Below are 14,451 nucleotides of genomic sequence, written 5' to 3'. Positions count from 1 at the left end.
GAGTGGCGGGGAGCGCTACGTTACCGTGGAGAGGAGGGTGGAGGGGGGTTCTCAGTCGCGCAACATGTTACAATATGTAACACTCTGTTTATGGCTATCTATATGGACTTTGCCCATCGTCTTAGTTTTTATATTAAAAGCAAAACTAAGACACTGCACAAAAAGCAAGGAAATAGCCAGTTTAGTTCTTGGAGTGTCAGTGTCAACTGTCAAGCCTTGAATTGTTCTTTTTAGTCTGGGGAAAGAAATGCTGAATTATGCCTTTATTTGTAATTCAGATGCACTTTCCTTTCACACCCTTGAGACTCCTGTGCACTCTCACAGAAACCCATGATAGGACTGTGATGGACAGAGCTTATTAGAAATGTCACAGACAGTGGACAGTATCTAACATAATGTGGTGTACCGTAGCCTTATATAGATTTTGAAAGTGTTTTCAATTTTTTTGTTCCATGAAGGAGGAACTGGGGAAATTACATAAAGTGGAGTTTCATAATTTGTACCCCTTGCCAAATATTACTAGGATCATCAAAAAATGAAAGATGTTAAAGAAATAGAATGAAAAGATATGGATTGGATTCATATGGCTCAAGATAGGGATCAGTGGCAGGCTCATCTGAGCATGACAATGAACTTTTGGTGTCCATAAAATGCTGCTAACTTCATGAATGACTAAGTAATTATTAGCTTCTCAAGAAGGAACCTTCTCCATACTATTAATTAGAAAGTTAGTTTGTTGGTGATTTCAGTACATAGCAGGTGGTACAGTGAAGCTACCTGAAACATTGTGTATTTAATGCCAAATTTATGTGTTTCAGACAAGCACCCCAACTCAGTACTTTTGGTATCGGACTACTTTAATGGTTTCTGAGGATATCAACAGTCCAGAAGCTTTCAATTGGAAGATTGCACTTGCTCTTGTGGTTGCATGGGTCCTGGTTTACATGTGCATGATCAAAGGGATTGCCTCTTCTGGAAAGGTAAATGCCTACAACTTTCTGTGGAAAAATGCATACTTTGTATTGTGTTTGAAAAACTGTGATCTTACAAATTAATTTGCCACTGAAAATGCTTTCAAAAATATATTCTAGTTGTAATTGTCAACTTTTAAGTTCTCAACAATTACGAAAATTGAAGTATTTTATATGCAGAGTGTCCCAGAATAATTTCTGTGTCCTGTTGTCCTGTATTTATAGGATGGTAATAAAACAATAACACAAATTGCAAGAACAGGCGAAAATGCAGTGCAGAAATGTCAAGTTATTTTTATAGGAGACATGAGCCACAATGCCAAATAATAGATTTTTAATTTACCATAATGTAGTAATATTATTGTGGGACATTCTGTATTGTCATTGGCATATGTGGGAGATTGGCTGACCTTACAAAAATAATATATATATATATATATATATATATCAAAACAGTGTCAAAATATTGAATTCAGAGCTGAGATTTTTGTGGTGGTGAAAATTGGAATTTGTGGTCTGCTGACACAGTGTAATGTGGTTGGTGTTTATGTCTCAGAAAACACACTACCTCTATCTTAATGACAGAAGATGGTAGAAGCATGTTCCAACAAAACATGAATTACCACCTATCAGACTATGTGGTGTCATGACCTAGAAGACCATAATTAAAATTATATTATTTCCTACTGTATTACTGTTGTTTACTAGCATCTTGATCTTTTACCCTTTCTCTTTGTTTAGGTTGTATATGTGACTGCAACCTTTCCATATATTGTGCTTATCATCTTTTTCTTCCGAGGGGTTACACTGAAAGGGATGTCAGATGGGTTACGACATTTGTTCACACCAAAGGTATGTTGCTGGAGTAATGGCATTCCTGCTTCCACTTCTTATTCTTTAAACTATGGTGTCCCATACTTTATGAGAGAGTTACTGAACTGTCAAAAATTTCCTTGAAATATAGTGATATCTGTGTTCATTTTTGTCTAGTCAGTCATACTTGTTAAAGATGTTCTTGGAAAATGTATATATAGCTGGCAAAAACACCGATAAAGGTAAAGATGATGGATTTCTCTCTGTTAATCCCCATGGCACTGATAACTTTGATCAATCAGTGCCATGCAGTAATATTTCAGGGAGCTACATTATAATAATTTTTCAAACTCATGCCTCAACTCCTTTTGCAGGAATACTGGATGAGGCTCATAACAGTCATTGTGAATTAAAACTGGCTAAAACATATTTTAGCTGTAAGTTTTTATTATTGCTGGTATTCACTTGTCATTCACAGATAGCAAGGTGGTAGACTTTTTGTATCACTTAACTAGCTTGTAGCAGTTGTTTATTACTGATGTATAGTTTCTTTGTATTTCTGTCATTTGATGTCCAAGAAAATTACAATTTTAAAAGGCAACAGTGCAGATGTAAATGGCCACTCCATGTATGGCAGCAGACCATATGCATGCCCATGTAAGGAGTTTAAGAAATTGATATTATATAGCTTAAATTGAAAAGAAGAAGGACTATACTGGAAAACACAGTGGCGTCACAAGATACAAAGTATGTAATTATGAAGTCAAGTATCGTTAGTATATTTGCATAGGTGGAGTTGTTAGCACTTCCCCATATTTGGACAGTCACACATTTAAATTTTTACCCAGAAATCAGCTTGCTATGACTGCTCCTTCTGACATCCTTCTGGGTCCTTATTGATCCTACCGTTTCCTCTTTGATTCTGTGCAATCCATGCCTCTTTAAAGATTGCATTAGAAGGAGAGGGTGGGAACGAAACTGAGATTTGGGGTACTCACATCAGTGATTATGAAGAGTTCTGTCTCTGGAATGTGATGTCATATACTTCTGTAGAGTGTTACCCGTGTATCAGAGGAATGTGCACCCTCCATATTCATGGAAGAAAACTTCTCTGTCCTGAATACTGAGGCAGCACATTCACCCCAAAAATTTGGTAATTAAGTACAATTAATTATGAGCAGCAGAATCCTTCTTGAAAAGCCAATATTAGGTCATATAATCAATATTTTGCTCCTTATGGAACCTGAATATCCATTACCATGTACACAAGAGCTTACCACTGTACCCTACCCTGAGCCATGTGAATCCAATCCATATTTTCAATCCTTATTTCTAAAAGATCAATTTTAATATCAGTCTCAAGCATGTACCTAGTCCTCTCAAGTTGTCAACTGTCAACAGTTTCCTGATTAAAATTTTGTAAGAATTTCTCATCTTTCCTAAACAGCTAGCATTACGAGTATTTCTCCAGAAATGTGGTATGCACAAATTAGCAATCCTATTTAAAGACTGTGTTTGATATAAGCCACTGTTGCATTTCAGTGGTGGACACTGACTGATCCTGTCGTGTGGCTGGAGGCAGGGACACAGATCTTCTTCTCATTGGGTCTTGCTTTTGGTGGCCTTATTGCCTTCTCATCATACAACCCTGTTAACAACAACTGTTACCGGGATGCCATCATGGTGTCCCTTACCAACTGCTTCACATCCATGTTTGCTGGCATTGTTGTCTTCTCTGTCATAGGTAATTATAAGTACCAGTTGCATATGAGCAGGACTGGCATGAAAGCACAAGGAAACCAAGCTGCCTCCTGGGACAGCATGATTTTAGGGGTATTTCTTTTTATTGCTACTGGGGTGGGACTAAGTCCCTTGTACTGCAGCCACTTCTGGCCTATTGTACCAGCCCCAGATGATAGGTGAGGGTAATTGTGGAGCAATTGGTGGAATGAAGCTTGACATGGGGAACCGAAGTACAGAAACCTGCCCCAGTGCCACTTTGTCCATCACAAATCCCACTTGACCAGACCCGGGATCGAACACAGGCCCCCATGGTGGGAAGCCAGCGACTAACCGCTTGACCTATGGCGCGGCCATAGGGGTATTGAATAGCCTCTATGTGCACTGTTGCATGCTTGTAACAACTGCATAAGAAAAGCAGAACAGCATTACAGTGAGCAGCAGATTCCTACATCACAACAACCTATACACCTGAAGATGGTCAGTTAGGCAGAAACATGTAGTGACAATACAGAGAGAACGATGAGAGAATATTAACCAATGTTGCACATAGATGGCAGAAAGCAGAACGCTAAGTCAGATCTTGTAACAGAATTAATCATCAAACACTGAATCACATAGAGTTTTCACAACATATGTGCCTCTATCAGACAGAAAGAGAACCATATTTCAAGTCTGTATTAACAGAAGAACTTGGTCCAGTTAGCTTCCTGTTGGTATATGTCACATTACTGTGAAATGAATGAATATTATATTATTAATATTTTAAATCTGTATTTAATTTTTAATTACTATGTATAATGATCTCTTATTTTCATTTGTCATAGGATTCAAAGCAACTATGATCTATGAACGTTGCCTGGAAGAAAGAAATTCAATCTTAGCCTCTCTGGCCTTCAACCCTCTTGAACTAGCTTCTCTCCCACCTGAAGGCACCATCATCAATGTGGGGACAAATGGAACACAAGTCATGCCACCTATCCCTGAGTGTGACTTGGAGAAGGAGCTGGACAATGTAAATGCTTCATCTAAGTAAACAATTGCCTCCTGTGCAGGATCTCTTTAAGCAACTGATAGAATATTGATGTCTAGAAGATATCCTGTTTGTACAGAACTACAAGGTTCATCACCATGTTCACAGAAGCCTCTGTTGGAACTGCCCAAAATCAGTTTAATATATTGCATGTTCTTAACATATTATTTGTCCAATGTCCTTCTTAATATTGTCCTCCCATCTACAGCTAGACCTTCAAAACTGTCTCTTCCCTTGATGTTTTTATCAAATATTTTTATGAATTTATTATTTTCCTTACATGTGTAAGGAACCATCACATCTTTTATAATCATTGTAGTAGTATTAGGTAAAGAATAGAAATAATGACACTCACCATTAAGTAATTTTCTTCCATCCTTTGTTAATTTCATAATGCCTGGCTCTGTATGTCCTCTTTAGCAATTTGCTGTCAGTTATCCTTGTATTAGTGGTTAAGGCACAAACTTCTCACTAATGGTTCACCATTTTGTTAGTAGATATCTACACATTTCTATAGATTAATAGGTAATATTCTTGTTGCAAGATTTATAGGGATTATGAATGTATGTTAGTATGGCTGTGAATGATGACTCAGGAAAGATATGCAGAAAGCATGCTGCTTTTCTGTCAGTACATGACAGTGTGCAGTCCTGACAAATTTTTCAGAAAATAATGAATCTGTTATACAAAATTAATTAAATGCATTCTTGGAAAACATTCACATACGGATTCAGTGGCACACCATATTTTAACGAAATTGAGAAATTGGTTCAAAATTTGAAAGGGGAAACATGCACAATCAAGTTCTAGCATATCTTCTCCACAGAAATAGTACTGGAAGGAAGTAATTGTTATTGCAGTTAATAAGATGGGAAAAGCATATCTTGATGAATTACAGATTGCTCTACATGTGCATTCGTTACAGTTTTCTTTTATACTGCATCCCCTGTGGGAGCAAGGGTACATCACCATTAGACCATTACATCATCATTAGAAAGTAACTAGATTCTGTGTTAAACATGCTCTCAGTACACAAACACCAGCAGGAAATTAAGACAAACTCACACATGATTTTTCTTCCATACATTGCCTCAAAAAGTATGATGTGTCTTTGTTCATGGAGTAAGTGGGCTTTACCGCATTAGCATTTCCATTGTTGTATTGAAACAGAAATATATTTTAGAATTAACATATTACTTCCAATTCCAGTCAGCCTCTGGAACTGGCCTCGCATTCATAATCTTCACAGAAGCAATCAACCAGTTCCCAGGTGCACAATTCTGGTCCATTTTGTTTTTCCTGATGCTCTTCACTCTTGGGATTGACTCCCAGTTTGGGACATTAGAAGGAGTTGTGACATCCATAGTGGATATGAAGCTGTTTCCTAATCTTCGGAAAGAAATACTCACAGGTTTGTAGATATAGCATTCATGTGACCACAGCTCGACCAGAATAAGTAGCACATCATTATACTTTTGTTTTCCAAGTTCCAGATGAGAAGGGTCATTGAATGTTAATGGCAGTACTTGACAGAATATACCCCCTTATGTGCTTATACATGATGAGTGAAAATTCAAAGCTGACAAGTAGAAAAATCCATGTATTTATTCAATAACATTTAGGGTTCCAAAGAAGAAAACTCATTGAATATTAGTAACAATATTTGTCTGAATACACCCACCTGTATGCTTATACATCATGAATGAAGACTTATGTTTCAGTCTCTTTATTTTTTTTTTAGACTAATAAACTCTCTTGATTGGGGGGGGGGAAGTAGGGCTATATTTTTGTGTCTATGTGCCCCAAGCTTAATTCACCACACAAATCTGCTCTTAATTCTAATTGCAGGATTGTTGAAGTGTTAAAACAGAGGAGTATTCACAACATATGACTAAACATTGTGGTGCAAGGGCCAGCAGTTAGGCCCACCACTTATGTGTACATATTGTCATTGTTATTTTTGTCTAGTGAAAGCTGTGCACTTTGAAGTGCACACTAGAACAAGAGACAACAATTGAATTGCATATACAAGCTTGATGCTTCCACTTCAGAGATTATAAATTAAATAAGGTACAGCAGCTTAGGTTTCCCATCAGTGTCCTTAGGAAAAGTGGGAGGGCAGCACTCTAGCACCCAGAACATCACCTTGGGTCACTCTGTCCTAAGTACAGCCCTACTCTGTATAAGGAACTATTTTCACGTTGTAATTTCCTTCATTTCCTGATGGTTTTATTCTTATTCAGGAGTATTATGTCTGGTTTGCTGCACCATCTCAATGGCCTTTGCACATGGAGCTGGGAATTATGTCTTCATCTTATTTGACAACTTCAGTGGCAATTTCCCACTGCTCATCATTGCATTTTTTGAGTGTGTTGGAGTCTCATATGTGTATGGACTGAAACGGTGAGTTACACTATAAGACTTTTGTGATATATTGTTAATATTTTTGGTTATATTTTTATATTCCCTATTCTTGTTTTTAGTTTAAGTTTTAAAGTTTCAAAGAATAATTATGTCTTATGCTTTCTTTTAAATGGAAATACTACCTGGTGTGACAGATATATGTAATTCTGTTACTACTAACCTCCAAAGATACAGTACATACAGAAATTGTTATGTAACTGTTCTTTGTTCTTTAAAAAAAATGGTTGGAAATTAATTTATCATATATTAGTTATGTTGTCTTTGGGATTTTCATGGCTGCGACTATGAAGGGTGCAATTTTCGGGGTTGTAATTCCATGTATATCAGAGACAGCCTCATTGACCCTGCAGGTGAAGTTGATATTTTCTTTCAAAATGTCAGGCTCTTCATGAACTACATCATGTTGCAACCCAGGAGACCATACTCTTCATTAATTGTTATGCTACCATACACTGTAGATATTCACCTGTAGTGCAAAGGGGAATTGTTGTAATACAAAATGGTGGACATGGAGGGTGAACCTGATTGAAGATGGGGCTTGATATATTCTTTTCTACCTTCAGTCTATTTGTTCTTGGTACTGTAAGGGTGAAATAAGTGTAATGTCTAGAAAAGAGTAAGTGAGAGACTAGAGAATAGTTGGTCGTTGTCTGTTGTTACAGGCCAGACACAGTATTAAAATAAACTTGATTTATGTCAGCGAAAAATGACTGTATTAATAAATAATTAATATAATATTTTAAAAGTTAAAACTGACATCCATCTTCGAATATAATCAGATATAAAATTTTGTACTTTATATGGAGAGGAAATTGAAATAAGCTTGAAAAAATAACAGAATGGCATACTTTCTGAATAAGGTGGCAAGTGAAGTTATGATATTGCTTTGAAATACCAGCTACACAAAACTCACGACATAGTAGTAGGACTGCGAAAGTACCCAGACCCACCTATGCCTTTATATTTAATCTTCAATATCTGGGAATATGGTATTTTAAACCCTCTGTTTGTTCTATTACTGTGAAACCTCAGTTTCAAACTTTTGAGGCGAGCACCTAAAATAAACATAAATTTGATGAAAGTGTAAAATCAGAAAATTTGAAAATAGTGTCACATAAAGAAAGATGTATAAGTGCAGTTTAATTAGAGTGTTCTAACGAAACCTTTGTGTCAGATTCGCTGATGATATTGAATTGATGACGGGGCGACGGCCAGGTCTCTACTGGCTTATCTGCTGGAAGTATTTGTCACCTCTAGCCATGCTGTCCATCTTAGTGGCAAGCTTTGTGGAGATAATTATGGATGGCAGTGGCTACCCGGCTTGGGTGTCCAGCAAGGGCATCACCGAGCGACATGAATGGCCCCTGTGGGCTCTCATTTTGATAGCATTTTTGATTCTCATATCCGTACTCTGGATCCCTGTAGTGGGAATATGCAGGTGAGCATAATGCTGTGAATATTGTATGCTATGTATGTTACCTTAGCCCTTCAAGAGCATGTTTTCTTACAACAACATGAAAACTGCATATAAACTCCAGTTTCACACTTCTGTGTTGGAAGATAGTTCTTGCAAAATAAATGCAGTTTATTCTACAAAGTAGCAAGTTTTGTAAATGTAAAATATTTCCTAACGCAGAGCCATTATATGCTGTTACATGGTGGCATTTACAAAATACAACTTTTTCATGCAAAAAGTGACTTATATGTGGATCTGAGGTCATCACAGCTGTGGTTATGAAAGATTGATTATCTGGGATATAATGGACTAAACTGCGTTAAATACCAGAAGACATGATTCTAACTAGCTAACTTCATGGAACTGAACTCTTCTTGAGAAGCTGCCAGTTGTGTAGCTCCAAGTCCAAGGTCCTTTGTGACATATTGTAACAAGCTTATTTTTAACGGTGAGGAGGACCACCACTTATTTGTTGTCCATGACTGCTCATTCAATATATTTGCAGCTACCTTCCATATCTGGAAGTGGTCTTCTCCATCCGCAACCTGAAGAAGCACCACGCCATGGTGATAAGGGACCCCACCCAACATGAACGCATGACCCTTCAAGGACTGATACATTGCAGTGCATAAATCCTTGCATGCCATGAACCAATTACATTGGCTTGCCATCCTTACAATAAAACTGCCACAGCCAGAGACATCGGCGCAGTGTTAATTGCTTAGCTCACCACTTCTCTCAGTAGTTGGCATCAAGGGAAAATTTTTACTGTGGTCTTCTGGGTCTTCAAAAGACCTCACTGTCTTAATCTTCATGGTAAAAGTCTTGGGAGTTACAAGCCTAAGTGCCACACCAGCAAATGAGAATTGTCCCCCCACCCCGCAGTTATAAACAACTCAAGTCTCGCAACAGTTTGTGACAGTTATTAAAGAAAAAATTGCAGACTTTGTAACAGAAACTGTCCTTAATGCATAATTTGTGACCCTTTTGCTGCCTTTTAATGATCCTGATCTGAACAAAGTGTCAGCAGAAATTACTTTGATTTAACAAAAGTCCAGTAACAGAGGTTATAAAATGTGCTGTCCTAGGTGGCCACTTTTTTCTCTGATGCTCTCACTCTTATCCTTCTGTTGACAGCAGGGTGTCATAGCATGTAAGACCATGATCTAAATTGTATCCTTACTTTTCCTCCAATTGCAGTTGTCAATGTTATCTGTTTTTCACGGTTTTTCATTTCTCTTGTGTTCTCACGCATAAATATGACTGTTCTAGGGCCTTTGGGATATTGATCATTGAAGACAACGATAAAGCCTGGTTTCCAAGTGAGGACCTGCGGGAATTTCACGGAATTGTTCCCCATCAGGTGACGACAGCTGAAAAGACACTCTTTTGCATCCGAGAAGATGGAACCGAAGGGCTTTGTTGCCCTACTGGAGATGTTGATGAGGATGACACCTAGTGTCACATTGTAGAAGTTCTATTTCAGCCTGCCAGAATACCCAGTTTTCCTTGGTAATATGCAGCAGAAACACTGTGTAATTAGCTGTAAGGTAAATTAAATTGTAAATACATGTTGGAAGATAATTAAGTCTTCATAAATCAGAACTAACTTATAATATATTGCTAGAGAAAAGGTAACAAATTTGAAACAGTCAGACATATGCATTTCATTTCTCTAGACATATATTATAATCATATATTTTATTTAGAATATTACTTACAAGGAGCCGTCCATAAGTTACAATAACTGAGTACATTTTCAGTGGTGAGAATAAGCAAGCAAATATATAAAATAATATTATTACATTATTACATTACTTTACATTAATATTACCATTATAAAATTGAAATTCTTTCAACGCTATATAGTCTACCTACTGACAGCAATGTAAAATGAACCACAAACTACACAAAATGGAAAGTCCTCAACAGAAGTTCTGTTGTTACATATATACATACCGCTACCTGGCCTAATAGTGTTTAAGAATTACTTGTCAATTCATGTATTGTATCACAAAGAATATCACATTAAGCAATAAAATACATGGAAAACTTGCATTTTTGGCTACTGTCCCACTTGAGGAATGGAATTACATGCATGAACTGTATTATTTTCATTTTACTGTATCTGTCTGTGATTTATGGACAGCTCCCACAGTAATTGTTAATGAATCCTTAAACTGTGACAAGCAGAAATCCGAGCGAAATTAAGGAACTAGATTAGTTGTGAATTATTAAGTAATAATAAAGACGCTCGATAATGCAGCAATACTCAAAACACTATCAAGAATATTAATCTCTGTGACAACATATCTCTGTAAATAACTACAAAGGCCCTGAGGGTAGGTACAAGTAAAGTGTTGTAGTTCAGGGATGTCCAACTGGTGGCCATGAGAAAATTACGTGAAATTTAAAATTAGTTGAATGATTTAGATCTGTAAATTATATGAACTAATTTATGCTTTAGTTCCAATTAATAAATTATGATATTATATTGTATATTTTAAAATTATAGATAATTGAAACACAATTTCATATTATTTAAAATGTGTAGGCATGTATTGTTCGTTTTGTTGGTTGGAACATTTCTGTGTACAAAATATCTCTATTTACATATGCATTAAAAGACAGGAATATGCAATTAAGAACCAAACAATACTCAGAATGAACAATACCCTCAGTGACAAGGAAAATAATGAATAAACCCATGTGAATTAATCACCCACTAATTAAAATAGCAAGTAAGGAACCTCATATCACTACAACTTATAAAATATTTATTTATAATATATGATGTTGAACTATGTAACTGGCCCTTCATTGAGATGAGGTTGGACAACCCTCTTGTAGACAATTGAGGCTGTTTACAGTACAGTGTACTAGAAGTTGCTGTAGCTTGAATAATTTGAGGAGTCCAGCACATTGATCCATAAACAGCCTATATTTTGTACCAGTGTTTGTTGGTGATGACATGTTTACACATGTCTTGAAACTGGAACCCATGCATGGATCACAGTGTGCAGAAGTCTGTCTTTTTATATTGTACACAGCAATTCTTCATCAACTTTTGGGGTTATGTTCCTGAAAAACATTACATCTGGTAAGACCAATATTATATTGGGACACTGGGGTGAGGTGGGAGACTATTGCTGCTGTTAGCATTCATTAAAGCCTAACTAAGTTACCTGTTCTCTCACTAAACCCACAAAAATACTGGACATATAAACATGTGTGAAAATAAAAAATGTTAGAAAATGATGCACTGTAGTAATAATTTGGGATGTATAAAACTGATTTTAGATATTATTACAGCGCTATGTCTAACAAATGCGAATCTCTTGATGTGGAAGTCACAAATTCTTTTCTGTATTTACTAAAATTAAGAACTGAAGGTACAGAAGACAAAAAAAAGTGGTGAGAAAAACTGTGTACAAATGGAAACCCATATATGCTTGAAAGCTGAAACTGGCAAAACTGTGTGGTTGTCGAGGGATTGCTGTTCTTTTCAAACAGGCACTATTATTGCTTGAGGCAAGTATGTGTCTCACCGTTATCCAGAAATATTTGGCTATTCAAAAGTTGCCAACATTTGTTGTGATATTTTATTATATTTTAAAATCTCTTTTAATGTGATATTTCAGGAAAAAATGTTTTAATTTTTATATTATAGTGATTGACAATAATGATTCCTTCATATGTGATCTTTTTACACAAGGGTAATACTTCATGGGTCTTCTTTTGCTAGTTTATTGCTGTCCTCCAATCATAAGCTATTTTATTGCTAGATCATATATATAAATGTTTATTATTATGGATGAAGACATTTCTTCTGTAACTCCTACAATCCTGTGAAAGTTGAAAGGCCTTTAGTCCCAAGTTTTAACATTCTGAGATTTACGCACAACTTCATATAGGAACTGTATATTATGTATATTGTCACTGATAAACATGCATTCTTTAATGGAGAAAAATAATGGATTAAGATTGGCAACAAAGAAAATCACCCTGCTTATATATATATGAATTGAAGCTTTCACACTGACCAGATTAAAATTTGCTTAGTGAGGGGTTGGAGTCCAACTGGGTCCACTCAGCATGGCAGCCACTGATTGGCCTATTGTATCTGCCCCGGGTGATTATGATGATGGAGAATTTGGTGGAATTAAGATGCAGGGGAAACCGAAGTTCTTGGAGAAAACCCGCCCCAGCGCCACTTTGTCCACCACAAATTCCACTTGACCAGACCTGGGATCGAACCTGGGCTGCCGCGGTGGGAAGCCAGCGACTAACTACTTGAACTATGGTGCGGACTTACGCTAACCATAGGCTTGGCCTACTGTTTGATCTTGAAATATCAGTGATTTTGTACCAGACTACACTGCATCACATCCCAGAAGATAGTACTCTTGAAATTTTTCATAAAATTATATGGATTGTTGTTATGGTAGAAAATGCATTCTAGTTGTGTCATTGAAATATTTATTTTAATTATGCTGGAAAAAGGGATGACAAGGGGGTAAACAACTGCACAAAGCCAGATATAATAAATATATAATGAGGTCTTGTTAGGCAGTCAGCCATGTCAATGTGGAGTTGACATTTGACTTTTCAGTCTCAGAAATGTGAGACACCAATGCCACATCAACATGAATGATGTTCTGAGGAAGTTTTATTGTATAATGTCACTTTGAAAGCTTCAAGTTATATAATAATTATAATAATGTTGGAGAGTGGTATTTACTTTGATTTTGACCTTCATATATTAAATTAAGTTACAGTATTTCCTTGCTCTACTTGGTGGCTACATTTATGAGATAAAGCTACATAAAGGGAATCCAGATCTACAGACTGAAAGAAAAGAAGTATATGATGCACGAACATTCAGAGCCTCCCATCAAACTTATACATATCTCACTAATTGTTATAGGAAATTGCTGACACAATCCACCAAACTTATTTCTACTTGGCAGACATTTCTCCACATATGGAACCCACATCTAACCATGTATTTGCAATTCATCTGCACCAGCCTACTTATCAACACATAATATGCATGACAGAAATAATAATGTCACTTACAGGCATACTTTATTATTTACCACTTGATATCTTGTGCAGAAATGAGGAACTAGAGCAGGAAGTTCAGTATGAACTATAACCATGTTGATGGATATTCAACCCATTGATATATTACATACCATCACATCCAATTATGTAGTTTGGATTTTTAAAAGTTGTTGTGCTGAGTCCCATGTTAGATTGAAATGTAATGAATTGTTAGACTGAAGGTAGCAAAGGTTTCCTTTTGAGATTCATATCACATTGCTCCATGTTCAACTTATTTCAAATACATTTTTATAAATTGTCAGAAAATGTCACACACCAGACCAAAATATGATTATCTAATCATTGGACTAAATATCCTCTTTAAGATCCATATCACCCAACTGTCTTTTTTGTGAAATTTTAATGTAGCACTCAGTATGATGTTCAAATAGAATTTAATTTTTTAAAAATTGAACTAAGTCCAACATGAGATCCAGAAATTGTTAATTCAAGTTAGAATCTAGGAAGATTTTTGAGTGTTTAACATTTGTCATGCTACAAACAAGATAGTATAGTTGGTATAACGACTGGCCACTGCCTGGATGACCGAGGGATCGGAGTTTGGGTCCTGGTAGAGTCAAGAATTTTCTTTTTTCCAAGTCATCCATACTGGCTCTGAGGTCCATCCAACCTCCTATCCAGTGGGTACCAGGGAATCTTTCCCGAATGTTAAAGCAGTTGTGGTGTGAAGTTGATCACTCACCTCCAACTGGTGCCAAGGTAAAGAAAACGGGAATCTATACATTCACTCTGACATAGGCCTTCATGGCATAGTGCTTAATTAGTTAAGCATAGGGACAACTCTACCTTAATTTACCCAGGCTTTTGTTCTTGTACATCTTTGGTTTGGGGTACTATTATAAATAAATTTATACTCATCTCTTGAATCTTTAAGATAACTATTTCCA

General features: G+C 36.4%; 1 protein-coding gene across 1 annotated transcript in view; it reads left to right on the top strand.

Moving 5' to 3' along the window:
* Positions 1-12,524, top strand: part of LOC111872381 (sodium-dependent neutral amino acid transporter B(0)AT3) — a 55,181-nt gene extending 42,657 nt beyond the window's left edge. The window contains exons 6-13 of the mRNA XM_023866201.2: positions 819-980; positions 1,713-1,823; positions 3,327-3,528; positions 4,352-4,539; positions 5,767-5,968; positions 6,801-6,960; positions 8,156-8,419; positions 9,710-12,524. Of these exons, the coding sequence (XP_023721969.1) occupies positions 819-980; positions 1,713-1,823; positions 3,327-3,528; positions 4,352-4,539; positions 5,767-5,968; positions 6,801-6,960; positions 8,156-8,419; positions 9,710-9,896 (1,476 nt within the window). The 3' untranslated portion in view covers positions 9,897-12,524. The remainder of the gene's footprint in view (positions 1-818; positions 981-1,712; positions 1,824-3,326; positions 3,529-4,351; positions 4,540-5,766; positions 5,969-6,800; positions 6,961-8,155; positions 8,420-9,709) is intronic.
* Positions 12,525-14,451: the final 1,927 nt, after the last annotated feature.

This window comes from Cryptotermes secundus, unplaced genomic scaffold (genome assembly GCF_002891405.2).
Source record: "Cryptotermes secundus unplaced genomic scaffold, Csec_1.0 scaffold247, whole genome shotgun sequence".
NCBI classification, from domain to species: Eukaryota; Metazoa; Arthropoda; class Insecta; order Blattodea; family Kalotermitidae; genus Cryptotermes; species Cryptotermes secundus.
This window is presented reverse-complemented; position numbering and strand designations above follow the sequence as displayed.